The 23,749-nt window shown below is 40.2% G+C and overlaps 1 protein-coding gene across 3 annotated transcripts in view; it reads right to left on the reverse strand.

The window, feature by feature from the left end:
- ESYT2 (extended synaptotagmin 2) overlaps positions 1-23,749 on the reverse strand; it is a 581,700-nt gene that overhangs the window by 143,289 nt on the left and 414,662 nt on the right. For all 3 annotated transcript variants that reach the window (XM_053713830.1, XM_053713829.1, XM_053713828.1), the window contains exon 9: positions 3,005-3,181. In XM_053713830.1, the coding sequence (XP_053569805.1) occupies positions 3,005-3,181 (177 nt within the window). The remainder of the gene's footprint in view (positions 1-3,004; positions 3,182-23,749) is intronic.

Raw genomic sequence — 23,749 nt, forward strand, 5'->3', positions numbered from 1 at the left:
AAAAACTATTTATAGTTATAATCCACTAAATATACTTATAGAGTAATCGTTTTAGCCCAGAAAAAACATAATTTATGTAAGAACTTACCTGATAAATTCATTTCTTTCATATTAACAAGAGTCCATGAGCTAGTGACGTATGGGATATACATTCCTACCAGGAGGGGCAAAGTTTCCCAAACCTTAAAATGCCTATAAATACACCCCTCACCACACCCACAAATCAGTTTAACGAATAGCCAAGAAGTGGGGTGATAAGAAAAAGTGCGAAGCATATAAAATAAGGAATTGGAATAATTGTGCTTTATACAAAAAAATCATAACCACCACAAAAAAGGGTGGGCCTCATGGACTCTTGTTAATATGAAAGAAATGAATTTATCAGGTAAGTTCTTACATAAATTATGTTTTCTTTCATGTAATTAACAAGAGTCCATGAGCTAGTGACGTATGGGATAATGACTACCCAAGATGTGGATCTTTCCACACAAGAGTCACTAGAGAGGGAGGGATAAAATAAAGACAGCCAATTCCTGCTGAAAATAATCCACACCCAAAATAAAGTTTAACAAAAAACATAAGCAGAAGATTCAAACTGAAACCGCTGCCTGAAGAACTTTCCTACCAAAAACTGCTTCAGAAGAAGAAAATACATCAAAATGGTAGAATTTAGTAAAAGTATGCAAAGAAGACCAAGTTGCTGCTTTGCAGATCTGGTCAACCGAAGCTTCATTCCTAAACGCCCAGGAAGTAGATACTGACCTAGTAGAATGAGCTGTAATTCTTTGAGGCGGAGTTTTACCCGACTCAACATAGGCAAGATGAATTAAAGATTTCAACCAAGATGCCAAAGAAATGGCAGAAGCTTTCTGGCCTTTCCTAGAACCGGAAAAGATAACAAATAGACTAGAAGTCTTACGGAAAGATTTCGTAGCTTCAACATAATATTTCAAAGCTCTAACAACATCCAAAGAATGCAATGATTTCTCCTTAGAATTCTTATGATTAGGACATAATGAAGGAACCACAATTTCTCTACTAATGTTGTTGGAATTCACAACTTTAGGTAAAAATTCAAAAGAAGTTCGCAACACCGCCTTATCCTGATGAAAAATCAGAAAAGGAGACTCACACGAAAGAGCAGATAATTCAGAAACTCTTCTAGCAGAAGAGATGGCCAAAAGGAACAAAACTTTCCAAGAAAGTAATTTAATGTCCAATGAATGCATAGGTTCAAACGGAGGAGCTTGAAGAGCTCCCAGAACCAAATTCAAACTCCAAGGAGGAGAAATTGACTTAATGACAGGTTTTATACGAACCAAAGCTTGTACAAAACAATGAATATCAGGAAGAATAGCAATCTTTCTGTGAAAAAGAACAGAAAGAGCAGAGATTTGTCCTTTCAAAGAACTTGCGGACAAACCCTTATCCAAACCATCCTGAAGAAATTGTAAAATTCTCGGTATTCTAAAAGAATGCCAAGAAAAATGATGAGAAAGACACCATGAAATATAAATCTTCCAGACTCTATAATATATCTCTCGAGATACAGATTTACGAGCCTGTAACATAGTATTAATCACGGAGTCAGAGAAACCTCGGAAATGAATTTTTGCGCCAAAAAAATCCGCGCCAAAAATGACGCAATAAAATGAAGCATTTTCAGCCCCCGCGAGCCTAACAGCCCACAGGGAAAAAAGTCAAATTTTTGAGGTAAGACAAAATATGATAATTTAAAGCATAATCCCAAATATGAAACTGACTGTCTGGAAATAAGGAAAGTTGAACATTCTGAGTCAAGGCAAATAAATGTTTGAATACATATATTTAGAACTTTATAAATAAAGTGCCCAACCATAGCTTAGAGTGTCACAGAAAATAAGACTTACTTACCCCAGGACACTCATCTACATGTTTGTAGAAAGCCAAACCAGTACTGAAACGAGAATCAGTAGAGGAAATGGTAAATATAAGAGTATATCGTCGATCTGAAAAGGGAGGTAAGAGATGAATCTCTACGACCGATAACAGAGAACCTTATGAAATAGACCCCGTAGAAGGAGATCACTGCATTCAATAGGCAATACTCTCCTCACATCCCTCTGACATTCACTGCACGCTGAGAGGAAAACCGGGCTCCAACTTGCTGCGGAGCGCATATCAACGTAGAATCTAGCACAAACTTACTTCACCACCTCCCTTGGAGGCAAAGTTTGTAAAAACTGATTTGTGGGTGTGGTGAGGGGTGTATTTATAGGCATTTTAAGGTTTGGGAAACTTTGCCCCTCCTGGTAGGAATGTATATCCCATACGTCACTAGCTCATGGACTCTTGTTAATTACATGAAAGAAATGTCTACCAGTCTTTAAAGCCCTTGTGAAGCCCTTTATTCTTATACTAAACTAAGAAAATGGCTTACCGGTTCCCATAGGGAAAATGACAGCTTCCAGCATTACCAAGTCTTGTTAGAAATGTGTCATACCTCAAGCAGCAAAGTCTGCCCACTGTTTCCCCCAACTGAAGTTACTTCATCTCAACAGTCCTGTGTGGAAACAGCCATCGATTTTAGTAACGGTTGCTAAAATCATCTTCCTCTTACAAACAGAAATCTTCATCTATTTTCTGTTTCAGAGTAAATAGTACATACCAGCACTATTTTAAAATAACAAACTCTTGATTGAAGAATAAAACTACATTTAAACACCAAACAACTCTTAACCATCTCCGTGGAGATGTTGCCTGTGCAACGGCAAAGAGAATGACTGGGGTAGGCGGAGCCTAGGAGGGATCATGTGACCAGCTTTGCTGGGCTCTTTGCCATTTCCTGTTGGGGAAGAGAATATCCCACAAGTAAGGATGACGCCGTGGACCGGACACACCTATGTTGGAGAAAAAATAATTCAATAATTAAACCATAAACCACTATTGTTACAATAAACCACTATTGTTACAATGTTCAGAGCAATCCAATGTATATAATGCAGTCTGAGCTTGCGCCCCCTACCTCATAGACTTCATTCCACTTGGGATTTAGGTTTTCTTTGATAACTTTAGTTTGGAAAACTTGATTGCCAACTCTGATAACACCATAGGGGTCAGACTTTCCTTTCACAAGTCCCTTCATATAGGTATCTTTCCCCATCAGATCTTGTGCCTCGATAAAATGTATCCTCAGCACTCCCTGTGGGAAGAAAATAAGCATCATCTGAGTTAGTAGCTCATAAAGCCACAGCTTTTTACATAGTACTATAGTAATTTCCATAATGTTAAAGGGACATAAAACAGTATGAACTAACATAAGTTTCTAAATATATAATGCAGCCAAAGCTTACCTGCAAAATGGTTTCTGTTTAAATCCCCATTAACCCATTTAATTCAGGCATAGTTATGTTTGTAGCAAGCTCCCCCCTGGGCATTTCCATATATGGAAGGTGCTATTCAGGCTATAGCTTCTGCAGAATGCACACGTGCATGGTAGGGGGCAGAGTCACATGGCACCTGACTAAAGCAGTGCACAGTATAACGCTAAAGCTTTCACAAAGCCCCATTATGCCCATGGAAACGAGCAAGCCTCTTGGCAACAAACAATAGCAGTAGCTGCTGTCCCTCCTCAAACCCCCTTGCTTGCATAAGTAATTATCCTCACATGCAAACTTTGTTATATGATACCACAAGCTTTGGACTAGAACACTGATAAGGGAGGTGGAGCAGGCTACACTTAGCAACACTAAAGTGCAAGTCATTTTGCAGATTTTTGGAACTTTTATTAAAATACTTCTAAGCTTTTTTTTCCACACATTTTACGCTACTTTTTTTCAAGTACTCGCCGATACCAATTACCGATACTTTACTCCCTCCCCCCATAGCTGTCTCTCTCCCCACCCACCCATAGCTATCTCTTTCTCTCCCTCCCTCACATAGCTGTCTGTCTTTACCTCCCTCCCCATAGCTCTCCCTCCCTCTCCCTCCCTCCCCCTCCCTCCCCATAGCTATCTGTCTCTCTCTCTCTCACCCCCCCATAGCTATGTGTCTCCCTCCCTCCCCATAGCTGCCTGTCTCTCTCTCCCTCCCCATAGTTGTCTCTATTTCTCCCTTCCTCCCATAGCTGTCTGTCTCTCTCCCTGCCTCCCCCTCGCTGTCGCTCCCTCCCATAGCTGTCTCTCTTCACCCTACCTATAGCTGTTTCTTTCTCCCCTTCCCTCCCCTTATGTGCAGGCTGGCTTACTTACTTACTTGGAATTGTAGTAAGCACAGATACCACTCAACTACTTTTATTTACAACAAAAGAGCAATGGCACTACTCTGGCTTTTCCCCTTTAAATGATAAATATGTAGGAGTATTCTGTAATGTAACCCCTAATTGTGAAGAGGAAATGGTGCTGGTGCATAGATAAGTACTATGAACACAAAGAGGGATGGCACAAAGAGACAGCGTGCCAGCCCTCAAAAAGTATGCACATGTAGCACTCTAGGCCCTGACTAGTGGGCAGTACAAATCCTAACAGGTTTATAAAATATAACATATATTAAAAAGAGTGACATACAAACAACATAATTTATGTAAGAACTTACCTGATAAATTCATTTCTTTCATATTAACAAGAGTCCATGAGCTAGTGACGTATGGGATATACATTCCTACCAGGAGGGGCAAAGTTTCCCAAACCTTAAAATGCCTATAAATACACCCCTCACCACACCCACAAATCAGTTTAACGAATAGCCAAGAAGTGGGGTGATAAGAAAAAAAGTGCGAAGCATATAAAATAAGGAATTGGAATAATTGTGCTTTATACAAAAAAATCATAACCACCACAAAAAAGGGTGGGCCTCATGGACTCTTGTTAATATGAAAGAAATGAATTTATCAGGTAAGTTCTTACATAAATTATGTTTTCTTTCATGTAATTAACAAGAGTCCATGATCTAGTGACGTATGGGATAATGAATACCCAAGATGTGGATCTTTCCACACAAGAGTCACTAGAGAGGGAGGGATAAAATAAAGACAGCCAATTCCTGCTTAAAATAATCCACACCCAAAATAAAGTTTAATGAAAAACATAAGCAGAAGATTCAAACCGAAACCACTGCCTGAAGTACCTTTCTACCAAAAACTGCTTCAGAAGAAGAGAATACATCAAAATGGTAGAATTTAGTAAAAGTATGCAAAGAGGACCAAGTCGCTGCTTTGCAAATCTGATCAACTGAAGCTTCATTCCTAAACGCCCAGGAAGTAGAAACTGACCTAGTAGAATGAGCTGTAATCCGCTGAGGCGGAGTCTTACCCGATTTAACATAGGCAAGATGAATTAAAGATTTCAACCAGGATGCCAAAGAAATGGCAGAAGCTTTCTGGCCTTTTCTAGAACCAGAAAAGATGACAAATAGACTAGAAGTCTTTCGGAAAGATTTAGTAGCTTCAACATAATATTTCAAAGCTCTAACAACATCCAAAGAATGTAACGATTTTTCCTTAGAATTCTTAGGATTAGGACATAATGAAGGAACCACGATTTCTCTAGTAATGTTGTTGGAATTCACAACCTTAGGTAAAAATTCAAAAGAAGTTCGCAACACCGCCTTATCCTGATGAAAAATCAGAAAAGGAGACTCACAAGAAAGAGCAGATAATTCAGAAACTCTTCTGGCAGAAGAGATGGCCAAAAGGAACAAAACTTTCCAAGAAAGCAATTTAATGTCCAATGAATGCATAGGTTCAAACGGAGGAGCTTGAAGAGCTCCCAGAACCAAATTCAAACTCCATGGAGGAGAAATTGACTTAATGACAGGTTTTATACGAACCAAAGCTTGTACAAAACAATGAATATCAGGAAGAATAGCAATCTTTCTGTGAAAAAGAACAGAAAGAGCAGAGATTTGTCCTTTCAAGGAACTTGCGGACAAACCCTTATCTAAACCATCCTGAAGAAATTGTAATATTCTCGGAATTCTAAAAGAATACCAAGAAAAATGATGAGTAAGACACCAAGAAATATAAGTCTTCCAGACTCTATAATATATCTCTCTAGATACAGATTACGAGCCTGTAACATAGTATCAATCACAGAGTCAGAGAAACCTCTTTGACTAAGAATCAAGCGTTCAATCTCCATACCTTTAAATTTAAGGATTTCAGATCCGGATGGAAAAAAGGACCTTGCGACAGAAGGTCTGGTCTTAACGGAAGAGTCCATGGTTGGCAAGATGCCATCCGGACAAGATCCGCATACCAAAACCTGTGAGGCCATGCCGGAGCTATTAGCAGAACAAACGAGCATTCCCTCAGAATCTTGGAGATTACTCTTGGAAGAAGAACTAGAGGCGGAAAGATATAGGCAGGATGATACTTCCAAGGAAGTGATAATGCATCCACTGCCTCCGCCTGAGGATCCCGGGATCTGGACAGATACCTGGGAAGTTTCTTGTTTAGATGAGAGGCCATCAGATCTATCTCTGGAAGCCCCCACATTTGAACAATCTGAAGAAATACCTCTGGGTGAAGAGACCATTCGCCCGGATGCAACGTTTGGCGACTGAGATAATCCGCTTCCCAATTGTCTACACCTGGGATATGAACCGCAGAGATTAGACAGGAGCTGGATTCCGCCCAAACCAAAATTCGAGATACTTCTTTCATAGCCAGAGGACTGTGAGTCCCTCCTTGATGATTGATGTATGCCACAGTTGTGACATTGTCTGTCTGAAAACAAATGAACGATTCTCTCTTCAGAAGAGGCCAAAACTGAAGAGCTCTGAAAATTGCACGGAGTTCCAAAATATTGATCGTAATCTCACCTCCTGAGATTCCCAAACTCCCTGTGCCGTCAGAGATCCCCACACAGCTCCCCAACCTGTGAGACTTGCATCTGTTGAAATTACAGTCCAGGTCGGAAGAACAAAAGAAGCCCCCTGAATTAAACGATGGTGATCTGTCCACCATGTTAGAGAGTGTCGAACAATCAGTTTTAAAGATATTAATTGATATATCTTCGTGTAATCCCTGCACCATTGGTTCAGCATACAGAGCTGAAGAGGTCGCATGTGAAAACGAGCAAAGGGGATCGCGTCCGATGCAGCAGTCATAAGACCTAGAATTTCCATGCATAAGGCTACCGAAGGGAATGATTGAGACTGAAGGTTTCGACAAGCTGTAATCAATTTTAGACGTCTCTTGTCTGTTAAAGACAGAGTCATGGACACTGAATCTATCTGGAAACCCAGAAAGGTTACCCTTGTTTGAGGAATCAAAGAACTTTTTGGTAAATTGATCCTCCAACCATGATCTTGAAGAAACAACACAAGTCGATTCGTATGAGACTCTGCTAAATGTAAAGACTGAGCAAGTACCAAGATATCGTCCAAATAAGGAAATACCACAATACCCTGTTCTCTGATTACAGACAGAAGGGCACCGAGAATCTTTGTGAAAATTCTTGGAGCTGTAGCAAGGCCAAACGGTAGAGCCACAAATTGGTAATGCTTGTCTAGAAAAGAGAATCTCAGGAACTGAAAATGATCTGGATGAATCGGAATATGCAGATATGCATCCTGTAAATCTATTGTGGACATATAATTCCCTTGCTGAACAAAAGGCAATATAGTCCTTACAGTTACCATCTTGAACGTTGGTATCCTTACATAACGATTCAATAATTTTAGATCCAGAACTGGTCTGAAGGAATTCTCCTTCTTTGGTACAATGAAGAGATTTGAATAAAACCCCATCCCCTGTTCCGGAACTGGAACTGGCATAATTACTCCAGCCAACTCTAGATCTGAAACACAATTCAGAAATGCTTGAGCTTTCACTGGATTTACTGGGACACGGGAAAGAAAAAATCTCTTTGCAGGAGGTCTCATCTTGAAACCAATTCTGTACCCTTCTGAAACAATGTTCTGAATCCAAAGATTGTGAACAGAATTGATCCAAATTTCTTTGAAAAAACGTAACCTGCCCCCTACCAGCTGAACTGGAATGAGGGCCGTACCTTCATGTGAACTTAGAAGCAGGCTTTGCCTTTCTAGCAGGCTTGGATTTATTCCAGACTGGAGATGGTTTCCAAACTGAAACTGCTCCTGAGGACGAAGGATCAGGCTTTTGTTCTTTGTTGAAACGAAAGGAACGAAAACGATTGTTAGCCCTGTTTTTACCTTTAGATTTTTTATCCTGTGGTAAAAAAGTTCCTTTCCCACCAGTAACAGTTGAAATAATAGAATCCAACTGAGAACCTAATAATTTGTTTCCCTGGAAAGAAATGGAAAGTAGAGTTGATTTAGAAGCCATATCAGCATTCCAAGTCTTAAGCCATAAAGCTCTTCTGGCTAAGATAGCCAGAGACATAAACCTAACATCAACTCTAATAATATCAAAAATGGCATCACAGATAAAATTATTAGCATGCTGGAGAAGAATAATAATATCATGAGAATCACGATCTGCTACTTGTTGCGCTAGGGTTTCCAACCAAAAAGTTGAAGCTGCAGCAACATCAGCCAATGATATAGCAGGTCTAAGAAGATTACCTGAACACAGATAAGCTTTTCTTAGAAAAGATTCAATTTTTCTATCTAAAGGATCCTTAAACGAGGTACCATCTGACGTAGGAATGGTAGTACGTTTAGCAAGAGTAGAAATAGCCCCATCAACTTTAGGGATTTTGTCCCAAAATTCTAACCTGTCAGGCGGAACAGGATATAATTGCTTAAAACGTTTAGAAGGAGTAAATGAATTACCCAATTTATCCCATTCTTTGGAAATCACTGCAGAAATAGCATTAGGAACAGGAAAAACTTCTGGAATAACCACAGGAGCTTTAAAAACCTTATCCAAACGTATAGAATTAGTATCAAGAGGACTAGAATCCTCTATTTCTAAAGCAATTAGTACTTCTTTAAGTAAAGAGCGAATAAATTCCATCTTAAATAAATATGAAGATTTATCAGCATCAATCTCTGAGATAGAATCCTCTGAACCAGAAGAGTCCAAAGAATCAGAATGATGGTGTTCATTTAAAAATTCATCTGTAGAGAGAGAAGATTTAAAAGACTTTTTACGTTTACTAGAAGGAGAAATAACAGACAAAGCCTTCTTTATGGATTCAGAAACAAAATCTCTTATGTTATCAGGAACATTCTGCACCTTAGATGTTGAGGAAACTGCAACAGGCAATGGTACATTACTAAAGGAAATATTATCTGCTTTAACAAGTTTGTCATGACAATTATTACAAACAACAGCTGGAGGAATAGCTACCAAAAATTTACAGCAGATACACTTAGCTTTGGTAGATCCAGCAGGCAGTGATTTTCCTGTAGTATCTTCTGGCTCAGATGCAACGTGAGACATCTTGCAATATGTAAGAGAAAAAACAACATATAAAGCAAAATAGATCAAATTCCTTATAAGACAGTTTCAGGAATGGGAAAGAATGCCAAATATCAAGCTTCTAGCAACCAGAAGCAAATGAAAAATGAGACTGAAATAATGTGGAGACAAAAGCGACGCCCATATTTTTTAGCGCCAAATAAGACGCCCACATTATTTGGCGCCTAAATGCTTTTGGCGCCAAAAATGACGCCACATCCGGAACGCCGACATTTTTGGCGCAAAATAACGTCAAAAAATGACGTAACTTCCGGCGACACGTATGACGCCGGAAACGGAAAAGAATTTTTGCGCCAAAAAAGTCCGCGCCAAGAATGACGCAATAAAATGAAGCATTTTCAGCCCCCGCGAGCCTAACAGCCCACAGGGAAAAAAGTCAAATTTTTGAGGTAAGAAAAATATGATAAATCAATGCATAATCCCAAATATGAAACTGACTGTCTGAAAATAAGGAAAGTTGAACATTCTGAGTCAAGGCAAATAAATGTTTGAATACATATATTTAGAACTTTATAAATAAAGTGCCCAACCATAGCTTAGAGTGTCACAGAAAATAAGACTTACTTACCCCAGGACACTCATCTACATGTTTGTAGAAAGCCAAACCAGTACTGAAACGAGAATCAGTAGAGGTAATGGTAAATATAAGAGTATATCGTCGATCTGAAAAGGGAGGTAAGAGATGAATCTCTACGACCGATAACAGAGAACCTTATGAAATAGACCCCGTAGAAGGAGATCACTGCATTCAATAGGCAATACTCTCTTCACATCCCTCTGACATTCACTGCACGCTGAGAGGAAAACCGGGCTCCAACTTGCTGCGGAGCGCATATCAACGTAGAATCTAGCACAAACTTACTTCACCACCTCCCTTGGAGGCAAAGTTTGTAAAAACTGATTTGTGGGTGTGGTGAGGGGTGTATTTATAGGCATTTTAAGGTTTGGGAAACTTTGCCCCTCCTGGTAGGAATGTATATCCCATACGTCACTAGCTCATGGACTCTTGTTAATTACATGAAAGAAATTAAAAATGTCACAGACACTGGTTCCAAATGACTATCATTAAATGAAATAGGGGGGGGGGGATAGTAGTAACAATAGTTCTAGCCTATAGGTAATATTAGTAAGTAATACCCCTCATAATTGAATCTGGTGTAGCTCAGCAAAGAAATAGTGGATCACCCGCTTCAGTATAGTACATAGTGTGCTGTTGGTGTTCACTATTGAGTCCTTGAAAAACTCAGTGTGTTAAGGTAACACTTTGGGCACTCTTGAGGAATGAACTCAATCAGGTGAGATTGAGATTCTCAATTCCTATTCCAATTAAAAAATCAAGTCTTAAGTAAGGTGATATGTTCACTCCATTCCTTTATAGTGATCCTAGACTGATCAAAAATAATTAAGAAAGATATTTGTTAATATAAAGAGTGGATAGGGGTACATTACCACACATACAGATGAGCAAGAGCTATAAATTCTCTCAATATCAACTGAGGTTGAAACACTAGTCGCATAACTAGATGGATATAACTAACCGTTCATTGGTGTCACATAACTGATTATACTATACACTCCCTGAGTGAATTAATTTGAGTTATGAGATTTCATTATTTAGTGTACACTTAAAGGGACGGTATCTCCATTACTTTAAACTATATTATATCTTGAACTTTAGTTATTTGAAAGTGAATATAACTGATAGCAACTGTTTTTTTAATAATACCGGGATAATACACGGAGTCTACTAGCAATAGAAGAAGGGTATTTTAATACAGTTTACTGACTCTGATCAAACACTTTCGATAACATCCCTATAATATAGAAATCTCTTAATGTACAATATACATCGATACACTATTAGTGTGTTAGTGTGGAACCTAGAGATATTCATTATTTGTAAACTGATGGTACTTTGACTTACAGTGTGTCAATAATGTTACAAATCTAATTATTACATTTTCTACCTGGGTTCCTTAGTACCGATTGGTTCTTAATTATTTTTATCAGTCTAGGATCACTGTAAAGTAATGGAGTGAACATATCACCTTACTTAAGACTTGATTTTTTAATTGGAATAGGAATTGAGAATCTCAATCTCACTTGATTGGGTTCATTCCTCAAGAGTGCCCAAAGTGTTACCTTAACACACAGAGTTTTTCAAGGACTCAATAGTGAACACCAACAGCACACTATGTACTATACTGAAGCTGTGGATGTATAAACCCAAACAGGGTGATCCACTATTTCTTTGTTGAGCTACACCAGATTCAATTATGAGGGGCATTACTTACTAATATTACCTATAGGCCAAACCTATTGTTACTACTACCCCCCTATTTCATCTAATGATAGTCATTTGGAACCAGTGTCTGTGACGTTTTTAATGTTTGTATGTCACTCTTTTTAATTTATGTTAATAAAAGTTATATTTTATAAACCTGTTAGGATTTGTACTGCCCACTAGTCAGGGCTACATGTGCATACTTTTTGAGGGTTAGCACGCTGTCTCTTTGTGCCATCCCTCTTTGTGTTCATACCACTCAGCTACTTGCAATCACAGACATTGGGGGTACCTCACCCCCCACAGCTACACATACATATAGATATTCTTCATATATGTCTTTACACACAGACATCAGGACACAAAAATATCCTAAAAGAAAGACTGCAGGAATGCAACATGCCTCTCTCTAATACCCAGATATTCTTTTGCAGTTTTTTTGTCCCTTTTAGATTTTCATGGGAACAGACCTATTTGGAACCTAACAATAATGCTACGTTCAACAGTGTTGCAGACGGGGATAGATTCTTAATTGTGCACTGTGCTGAGCCTTTTATAGTTACTTGTCAAGTACTAATCCGATTCAGTTATTTATTAGAACTTTTGGTCACACTGTCTGAGCTGACAATATAAGCTATGGGGAAACTAATAAATGGAGTAAAAGTCCATCAGCTAATTAAATTTACAAAGCTAAAATTATTTGTTGTTTTACTACTTCATTACTCTGTAGAGCAGTGAAAGCAAAATGATAAAATCACATCAATGCTAAATAACCTTATGTTAATACCACACACCTTAGCCAAAACATGTGCTCCTATGCAGCACCGTCCATATCAATGCTGAACACTGATACGCTGCATCTGCTCATGTGATCATCGAAGAGCGCTCTTGTAGGGAATGGAGTGACAGGTGTACTCCACCCCCTTTGCCTTCTGGCAGGGTGTGTGAACTGTTTCCTAGGAGACATGAGAACCCCAGATCTGTCCCACTGCTCTCTCAGTGCTCCGGGCAGCCGTGCTGGAGCTAATGAGCACCAGGGAGCTTACGGCTGTTCATTTTGAGAGTGTCTGAACCAGCGCAGTCACAGCACCCCCCATTACAAGGTGCGTGAGGGAGCAGTGTGCTGGAAACGCTCTAAGTGCAGAAGATCCCTCCCGTTGCGTCCCTCCTTCACAGCACTGTAACAGTGCAGAGTAGACACCTGCTGTTTTGGGCAGGTGCCTACTCTGAATTACAGTATCTGTTTAGCTATCAGAGCTTTTTGCACGAGTACTCATGCAAATGCTCAGTATCGGTGTATCCTTAAACTTTCTGCATACAATGTTTCATTTTTGAAAATAAAACAGTTTAATAACAGAATTTATGCTTACCTGATAAATTACTTTCTCCAACGGTGTGTCCGGTCCACGGCGTCATCCTTACTTGTGGGATATTCTCTTCCCCAACAGGAAATGGCAAAGAGTCCCAGCAAAGCTGGTCATATGATCCCTCCTAGGCTCCGCCCACCCCAGTCATTCGACCGACTGACAGGAGGAAATATATATAGGAGAAACCATATGATACCGTGGTTACTGTAGTTAGAGAAAATAATTCATCAGACCTGATTAAAAAACCAGGGCGGGCCGTGGACCGGACACACCGTTGGAGAAAGTAATTTATCAGGTAAGCATAAATTCTGTTTTCTCCAACATTGGTGTGTCCGGTCCACGGCGTCATCCTTACTTGTGGGAACCAATACCAAAGCTTTAGGACACGGATGAAGGGAGGGAGCAAATCAGGTCACCTAAATGGAAGGCACCACAGCTTGCAAAACCTTTCTCCCAAAAATAGCCTCCGAAGAAGCAAAAGTATCAAATTTGTAAAATTTGGCAAAAGTGTGCAGTGAAGACCAAGTCGCTGCCTTACATATCTGGTCAACAGAACCCTCGTTCTTGAAGGCCCATGTGGAAGCCACAGCCCTAGTGGAGTGAGCTGTGATTCTTTCAGGAGGCTGCCGTCCGGCAGTCTCATAAGCCAAACGGATAATGCTTTTAAGCCAAAAGGAAAGAGAGGTAGAAGTCGCTTTTTGACCTCTCCTTTTACCAGAATAAACAACAAACAAGGAAGATGTTTGTCTGAAATCTTTAGTAGCCTCTAAATAGAACTTTAGAGCACGGACAATGTCCAAATTGTGTAACAAACGTTCCTTCTTTGAAACTGGATTCGGACACAAAGAAGGTACAACTATCTCCTGGTTAATATTTTTGTTAGAAACAACTTTAGGAAGAAAACCAGGCTTAGTACGCAAAACCACCTTATCTGCATGGAACACTAGATAAGGAGGAGATCACTGCAGAGCAGATAACTCTGAAACTCTTCTAGCAGAAGAAATTGCAACCAAAAACAAAACTTTCCAAGATAGTAACTTAATATCTATGGAATGTAAAGGTTCAAACGGAACCCCTTGAAGAACTGAAAGAACTAGATTTAGACTCCAGGGAGGAGTCAAAGGTCTGTAAACAGGCTTGATCCTAACCAGAGCCTGAACAAATGCTTGAACATCTGGCACAGCTGCCAGTCTTTTGTGTAGTAAGACAGATAAAGCAGAGATCTGTCCCTTTAGAGAACTTGCAGATAATCCTTTCTCCAAACCTTCTTGAAGAAAGGAGAGAATCTTAGGAATTTTTATCTTATTCCATGGGAATCCTTTGGATTCACCCCAACAGATATATTTTTTCCATATTTTATGGTAAATTTTTCTAGTTACAGGTTTTCTGGCCTGAACCAGAGTATCTATCACAGAATCTGAAAACCCACGCTTTGATAGAATCAAGCGTTCAATCTCCAAGCCGTCAGTTGGAGGGAGACCAGATTTGGGTGTTCGAATGGACCTTGAACAAGAAGGTCCTGTCTCAAAGGTAGCTTCCATGGTGGAGCCGATGACATATTCACCAGGTCTGCATACCAAGTCCTGCGTGGCCACGCAGGAGCTATCAAGATCACCGAGGCCCTCTCCTGATTGATCCTGGCTACCAGCCTGGGAATGAGAGGAAACGGTGGGAATACGTAAGCTAGGTTGAAAGTCCAAGGTGCTACTAGTGCATCTACTAGAGTCGCCTTGGGATCCCTGGATCTGGACCCGTAGCAAGGAACCTTGAAGTTCTGACGAGACGCCATCAGATCCATGTCTGGAATGCCCCATAATTGAGTTATTTGGGCAAAGATTTCCGGATGGAGTTCCCACTCCCCCGGATGAAATGTCTGACGACTCAGAAAATCCGCTTCCCAATATTCCACTCCTGGGATGTGGAACGCAGACAAGTGGCAGGAGTGATCCTCCGCCCATTGAATAATTTTGGTCACTTCTTTCATCGCCAGGGAACTCTTTGTTCCCCCTTGATGATTGATATAAGCAACAGTCGTCATGTTGTCTGATTGGAACCTTATGAATTTGGCCTTTGCTAGTTGAGGCCAAGCTCTGAGAGCATTGAATATCGATCTCAGTTCCAGAATGTTTATCGGGAGAAGAGACTCTTCCCGAGACCATAGACCCTGAGCTTTCAGGGATTCCCAGACCGCACCCCAGCCCACTAGACTGGCGTCGGTCGTGACAATGACCCACTCTGGCCTGCGGAAGCTCATTCCCTGGGACAGATGGTCCAGGGTCAGCCACCAACGGAGTGAATCTCTGGTCTTTTGATCTACTTGAATCATTGGAGACAAGTCTGTATAATCCCCATTCCACTGTTTGAGCATGCACAGTTGTAATGGTCTTAGATGAATTCGTGCAAAAGGAACTATGTCCATTGTTGCAACCATCAATCCTATTACTTCCATGCACTGCGCTATGGAAGGACGAGGAACAGAATGAAGCACTTGACAAGAGCTTAGAAGTTTTGATTTTCTGACCTCTGTCAGAAAAATCCTCATTTCTAAGGAATCTATTATTGTTCCCAAGAAGGGAACTCTTGTTGACGGGGACAGAGAACTCTTTTCTTTGTTCACCTTCCATCCGTGAGATGTGAGAAAGGCTAGAACGATGTCCGTATGAGCCTTTGCCTTTGACAGGGACGAAGCTTGTATTAGAATGTCGTCCAAGTAAGGTACTACTGCAATGCCCCTTGGTCTTAGAACCGCTAGAAGGGACCCTAGCACCTTTGTGAAAATCCTTGGAGCAGTGGCTAATCCGAATGGAAGAGCCACAAACTGGTAATGTTTGTCCAGAAAAGCGAACCTTAGGAACTGATGATGTTTCTTGTGGATAGGGATATGTAGGTACGCATCCTTTAGATCCACGGTAGTCATAAATTGACTTTCCTGGATGGTGGGTAGGATCGTTCGAATAGTTTCCATTTTGAACGATGGTACCCTGAGAAATTTGTTTAGGATCTTCAAATCCAAAATTGGTCTGAACGTTCCCTCTTTTTTGGGAACTACGAACAGATTGGAATAAAATCCCATTCCTTGTTCCTTTATTGGAACGGGGTGTATCACTCCCCTCTTTAACAGGTCTTCTACACAATGTAAAAATGCCTGTCTCTTTATTTGGTTTGAGAATAAGTGAGACTTGTGGAACCTTCCCCTTGGGGGTAGTTCCTTGAATTCCAGGAGATAACCTTGAGAAACTATTTCTAGCGCCCAAGGATCCTGAACATCTCTTGCCCAAGCCTGAGCAAAGAGAGAGAGTCTGCCCCCCACCAGATCCGGTCCCGGATCGGGGGCTACTCCTTCATGCTGTCTTGTTAGCAGTGGCAGGCTTCTTGGCCTGCTTACCCTTGTTCCAGCCTTGCATTGGTTTCCAAGCTGGTTTGGGTTGTGAGGCATTACCCTCTTGCTTAGAGGATGCAGAATTAGAGGCTGGTCCATTTCTGCGAAAGGGACGAAAATTAGGCTTATTTTTAGCCTTAAAAGACCTATCCTGTGGAAGGGCGTGGCCCTTTCCCCCAGTGATGTCTGAAATAATCTCTTTCAAATCAGGTCCAAATAAAGTTTTACCTTTGAAAGGAATGTTAAGTAATTTTGTCTTGGATGACACATCCGCTGACCAAGACTTTAGCCAAAGCGCTCTGCGCGCCACAATAGCAAACCCTGAATTTTTCGCCGCTAATTTTGCTAATTGCAAAGCGGCATCTAAAATAAAAGAGTTAGCCAATTTAAGTGCGTGAACTCTGTCCATAACCTCCTCATATGGAGTTTCTCTACTGAGCGACTTTTCAAGTTACTCGAACCAGAACCACGCTGCCGTAGTGACAGGAACAATGCATGAAATTGGTTGTAGAAGGTAGCCTTGCTGTACAAAAAACATAATTTATGTAAGAACTTACCTGATAAATTCATTTCTTTCATATTAACAAGAGTCCATGAGCTAGTGACGTATGGGATATACATTCCTACCAGGAGGGGCAAAGTTTCCCAAACCTTAAAATGCCTATAAATACACCCCTCACCACACCCACAAATCAGTTTAACGAATAGCCAAGAAGTGGGGTGATAAGAAAAAGTGCGAAGCATATAAAATAAGGAATTGGAATAATTGTGCTTTATACAAAAAAATCATAACCACCACAAAAAAGGGTGGGCCTCATGGACTCTTGTTAATATGAAAGAAATGAATTTATCAGGTAAGTTCTTACATAAATTATGTTTTCTTTCATGTAATTAACAAGAGTCCATGAGCTAGTGACGTATGGGATAATGACTACCCAAGATGTGGATCTTTCCACACAAGAGTCACTAGAGAGGGAGGGATAAAATAAAGACAGCCAATTCCTGCTGAAAATAATCCACACCCAAAATAAAGTTTAACAAAAAACATAAGCAGAAGATTCAAACTGAAACCGCTGCCTGAAGAACTTTTCTACCAAAAACTGCTTCAGAAGAAGAAAATACATCAAAATGGTAGAATTTAGTAAAAGTATGCAAAGAAGACCAAGTTGCTGCTTTGCAGATCTGGTCAACCGAAGCTTCATTCCTAAACGCCCAGGAAGTAGATACTGACCTAGTAGAATGAGCTGTAATTCTTTGAGGCGGAGTTTTACCCGACTCAACATAGGCAAGATGAATTAAAGATTTCAACCAAGATGCCAAAGAAATGGCAGAAGCTTTCTGGCCTTTCCTAGAACCGGAAAAGATAACAAATAGACTAGAAGTCTTACGGAAAGATTTCGTAGCTTCAACATAATATTTCAAAGCTCTAACAACATCCAAAGAATGCAATGATTTCTCCTTAGAATTCTTAGGATTAGGACATAATGAAGGAACCACAATTTCTCTACTAATGTTGTTGGAATTCACAACTTTAGGTAAAAATTCAAAAGAAGTTCGCAACACCGCCTTATCCTGATGAAAAATCAGAAAAGGAGACTCACACGAAAGAGCAGATAATTCAGAAACTCTTCTAGCAGAAGAGATGGCCAAAAGGAACAAAACTTTCCAAGAAAGTAATTTAATGTCCAATGAATGCATAGGTTCAAACGGAGGAGCTTGAAGAGCTCCCAGAACCAAATTCAAACTCCAAGGAGGAGAAATTGACTTAATGACAGGTTTTATACGAACCAAAGCTTGTACAAAACAATGAATATCAGGAAGAATAGCAATCTTTCTGTGAAAAAGAACAGAAAGAGCAGAGATTTGTCCTTTCAAAGAACTTGCGGACAAACCCTTATCCAAACCATCCTGAAGAAATTGTAAAATTCTCGGTATTCTAAAAGAATGCCAAGAAAAATGATGAGAAAGACACCATGAAATATAAGTCTTCCAGACTCTATAATATATCTCTCGAGATACAGATTTACGAGCCTGTAACATAGTATTAATCACGGAGTCAGAGAAACCTCTATGACCAAGAATCAAGCGTTCAATCTCCATACCTTTAAATTTAAGGATTTCAGATCCGGATGGAAAAAAGGACCTTGTGACAGAAGGTCTGGTCTTAACGGAAGAGTCCATGGCTGGCAAGATGCCATCCGGACAAGATCCGCATACCAAAACCTGTGAGGCCATGCCGGAGCTATTAGCAGAACAAACGAGCATTCCCTCAGAATCTTGGAGATTACTCTTGGAAGAAGAACTAGAGGCGGAAAGATATAGGCAGGATGATACTTCCAAGGAAGTGATAATGCATCCACTGCCTCCGCCTGAGGATCCCGGGATCTGGACAGATACCTGGGAAGTTTCTTGTTTAGATGAGAGGCCATCAGATCTATCTCTGGGAGCCCCCACAATTGAACAATCTGAAGAAATACCTCTGGGTGAAGAGACCATTCGCCCGGATGCAACGTTTGGCGACTGAGATAATCCGCTTCCCAATTGTCTACACCTGGGATATGAACCGCAGAGATTAGACAGGAGCTGGATTCCGCCCAAACCAAAATTCGAGATACTTCTTTCATAGCCAGAGGACTGTGAGTCCCTCCTTGATGATTGATGTATGCCACAGTTGTGACATTGTCTGTCTGAAAACAAATGAACGATTCTCTCTTCAGAAGAGGCCAAAACTGAAGAGCTCTGAAAATTGCACGGAGTTCCAAAATATTGATCGGTAATCTCACCTCCTGAGATTCCCAAACTCCTTGTGCCGTCAGAGATCCCCACACAGCTCCCCAACCTGTGAGACTTGCATCTGTTGAAATTACAGTCCAGGTCGGAAGAACAAAAGAAGCCCCCTGAATTAAACGATGGTGATTTGTCCACCACGTTAGAGAGTGTCGAACAATCGGTTTTAAAGATATTAATTGAGATATCTTCGTGTAATCCCTGCACCATTGGTTCAGCATACAGAGCTGAAGAGGTCGCATGTGAAAACGAGCAAAGGGGATCGCGTCCGATGCAGCAGTCATAAGACCTAGAATTTCCATGCATAAGGCTACCGAAGGGAATGATTGTGACTGAAGGTTTCGACAAGCTGTAATCAATTTTAGACGTCTCTTGTCTGTTAAAGACAGAGTCATGGACACTGAATCTATCTGGAAACCCAGAAAGGTTACCCTTGTTTGAGGAATCAAAGAACTTTTTGGTAAATTGATCCTCCAACCATGATCTTGAAGAAACAACACAAGTCGATTCGTATGAGACTCTGCTAAATGTAAAGACGGAGCAAGTACCAAGATATCGTCCAAATAAGGAAATACCACAATACCCTGTTCTCTGATTACAGACAGAAGGGCACCGAGAATCTTTGTGAAAATTCTTGGAGCTGTAGCAAGGCCAAACGGTAGAGCCACAAATTGGTAATGCTTGTCTAGAAAAGAGAATCTCAGGAACTGATAATGATCTGGATGAATCGGAATATGCAGATATGCATCCTGTAAATCTATTGTGGACATATAATTCCCTTGCTGAACAAAAGGCAATATAGTCCTTACAGTTACCATCTTGAACGTTGGTATCCTTACATAACGATTCAATAATTTTAGATCCAGAACTGGTCTGAAGGAATTCTCCTTCTTTGGTACAATGAAGAGATTTGAAAAACCCCATCCCCTGTTCCGGAACTGGAACTGACATAATTACTCCAGCCAACTCTAGATCTGAAACACAATTCAGAAATGCTTGAGCTTTCACTGGATTTACTGGGACATGGGAAAGAAAAAATCTCGTTGCAGGAGGTCTCATCTTGAAACCAATTCTGTACCCTTCTGAAACAATGTTCTGAATCCAAAGATTGTGAACAGATTTGATCCAAATTTCTTTGAAAAAACGTAACCTGCCCCCTACCAGCTGAACTGGAATGAGGGCCGTACCTTCATGTGAACTTAGAAGCAGGCTTTGCCTTTCTAGCAGGCTTGGATTTATTCCAGACTGGAGATGGTTTCCAAACTGAAACTGCTCCTGAGGACGAAGGATCAGGCTTTTGTTCTTTGTTGAAACGAAAGGAACGAAAACGATTGTTAGCCCTGTTTTTACCTTTAGACTTTTTATCCTGTGGTAAAAAAGTTCCTTTCCCACCAGTAACAGTTGAAATAATAGAATCCAACTGAGAACCAAATAATTTGTTTCCCTGGAAAGAAATGGAAAGTAGAGTTGATTTAGAAGCCATATCAGCATTCCAAGTCTTAAGCCATAAAGCTCTTCTGGCTAAGATAGCCAGAGACATAAATCTAACATCAACTCTAATAATATCAAAAATGGCATCACAGATGAAATTATTAGCATGCTGGAGAAGAATAATAATATCATGAGAATCACGATTTGTTACTTGTTGCGCTAGAGTTTCCAACCAAAAAGTTGAAGCTGCAGCAACATCAGCCAATGATATAGCAGGTCTAAGAAGATTACCTGAACATAGATAAGCTTTTCTTAGAAAAGATTCAATTTTTCTATCTAAAGGATCCTTAAACGAGGTACCATCTGACGTAGGAATGGTAGTACGTTTAGCAAGGGTAGAAATAGCCCCATCAACTTTAGGGATTTTGTCCCAAAATTCTAACCTGTCAGGCGGAACAGGATATAATTGCTTAAAACGTTTAGAAGGAGTAAATGAATTACCCAATTTATCCCATTCCTTAGCAATTACTGCAGAAATAGCATTAGGAACAGGAAAGACTTCTGGAATAACCGCAGGAGCTTTAAAAACCTTATCCAAACGTATAGAATTAGTATCAAGAGGACTAGAATCCTCTATTTCTAAAGCAATTAGTACTTCTTTAAGTAAAGAGCGAATAAATTCCATCTTAAATAAATATGAAGATTTATCAGCATCAATCTCTGAGACAGAATCCTCTGAACTAGAAGAGTCCAAAGAATCAGAATGATGGTGTTCATTTAAAAATTCATCTGTAGAGAGAGAAGATTTAAAAGACTTTTTACGTTTACTAGAAGGAGAAATAACAGACAAAGCCTTCTTTATGGATTCAGAAACAAAATCTCTTATGTTATCAGGAACATTCTGCACCTTAGATGTTGAGGGAACTGCAACAGGCAATGGTACATCACTAAAGGAAATATTATCTGCTTTAACAAGTTTGTCATGACAATTATTACAAACAACAGCTGGAGAAATAGCTACCAAAAGTTTACAGCAGATACACTTAGCTTTGGTAGATCCAGCAGGCAGTGGTTTTCCTGTAGTATCTTCTGGCTCAGATGCAACGTGAGACATCTTGCAATATGTAAGAGAAAAAACAACATATAAAGCAAAATAAATCAAATTCCTTATAAGACAGTTTCAGGAATGGGAAAAAAATGCCAAACATCAAGCTTCTAGCAACCAGAAGCAAATGAAAATGAGACTGAAATAATGTGGAGACAAAAGCGACGCCCATATTTTTTGGCGCCAAATAAGACGCCCACATTATTTGGCGCCTAAATGCTTTTGGCGCCAAAAATGACGCCACATCCGGAACGCCGACATTTTTGGCGCAAAATAACGTCAAAAAATGACGCAACTTCCGGCGACACGTATGACGCCGGAAACGGAAATGAATTTTTGCGCCAAAAAAATCCGCGCCAAAAATGACGCAATAAAATGAAGCATTTTCAGCCCCCGCGAGCCTAACAGCCCACAGGGAAAAAAGTCAAATTTTTGAGGTAAGACAAAATATGATAATTTAAAGCATAATCCCAAATATGAAACTGACTGTCTGGAAATAAGGAAAGTTGAACATTCTGAGTCAAGGCAAATAAATGTTTGAATACATATATTTAGAACTTTATAAATAAAGTGCCCAACCATAGCTTAGAGTGTCACAGAAAATAAGACTTACTTACCCCAGGACACTCATCTACATGTTTGTAGAAAGCCAAACCAGTACTGAAACGAGAATCAGTAGAGGAAATGGTAAATATAAGAGTATATCGTCGATCTGAAAAGGGAGGTAAGAGATGAATCTCTACGACCGATAACAGAGAACCTTATGAAATAGACCCCGTAGAAGGAGATCACTGCATTCAATAGGCAATACTCTCCTCACATCCCTCTGACATTCACTGCACGCTGAGAGGAAAACCGGGCTCCAACTTGCTGCGGAGCGCATATCAACGTAGAATCTAGCACAAACTTACTTCACCACCTCCCTTGGAGGCAAAGTTTGTAAAACTGATTTGTGGGTGTGGTGAGGGGTGTATTTATAGGCATTTTAAGGTTTGGGAAACTTTGCCCCTCCTGGTAGGAATGTATATCCCATACGTCACTAGCTCATGGACTCTTGTTAATTACATGAAAGAAATCTTTTTAAGCAAACCTTCCAATTTTTTATCCATAGGATCTTTAAAAGCACAACTATCTTCGATAGGAATAGTAGTGCGTTTGTTTAGAGTAGAAACTGCCCCCTCGACCTTGGGGACTGTCTGCCATAAGTCCTTTCTGGGGTCGACCATAGGAAATAATTTCTTAAATATAGGGGGAGGAACAAAAGGTATGCCGGGCTTTTCCCACTCTTTATTTACTATGTCCGCCACCCGCTTGGGTATAGGAAAAGCGTCGGGGGGCACCGGAACCTCTAGGAACCTGTCCATCTTGCATAATTTCTCTGGAATGACCAAATTGTCACAATCATCCAGAGTAGATAATACCTCCTTAAGCAGTGCGCGGAGATGTTCTAATTTAAATTTAAATGTCACAACATCAGGTTCAGCTTGATGAGAAATTTTTCCTGAATCTGAAATTTCTCCCTCAGACAAAACCTCCCTCATGGCCCCTTCAGATTGGTGTGAGGGTATGACAGAACAATTATCATCAGCGTCCTCTTGCTCTTCAGTGTTTAAAACAGAGCAATCGCGCTTTCTCTGATAAGTAGGCATTTTGGATAAAAGATTTACTATGGAGTTATCCATTACAGCCGTTAATTGTTGCATGGTAATAAGTATTGGCGCACTAGATGTACTAGGGGCCTCCTGCATGGGCAAAACTGGTGTAGACACAGTAGGAGATGATGTAGTATCATGTTTACTCCCCTCATTTGAGGAATCATCTTGGGCAATATCATTATTTGTGGCAGTACTGTCCTTACTTTGTTTGGACGCTATGGCACAATTATCACATAAATTTAAATGGGGAGACACATTGGCTTTGATACATATAGAACATAGCTTATCTAAAGGTACAGACATGTTAAACAGGCTTAAACTTGTCAACAATGCACAAAAAAAGTTTTAAAATA

This window comes from Bombina bombina, chromosome 5 (genome assembly GCF_027579735.1).
Source record: "Bombina bombina isolate aBomBom1 chromosome 5, aBomBom1.pri, whole genome shotgun sequence".
Taxonomy (NCBI): Eukaryota; Metazoa; Chordata; class Amphibia; order Anura; family Bombinatoridae; genus Bombina; species Bombina bombina.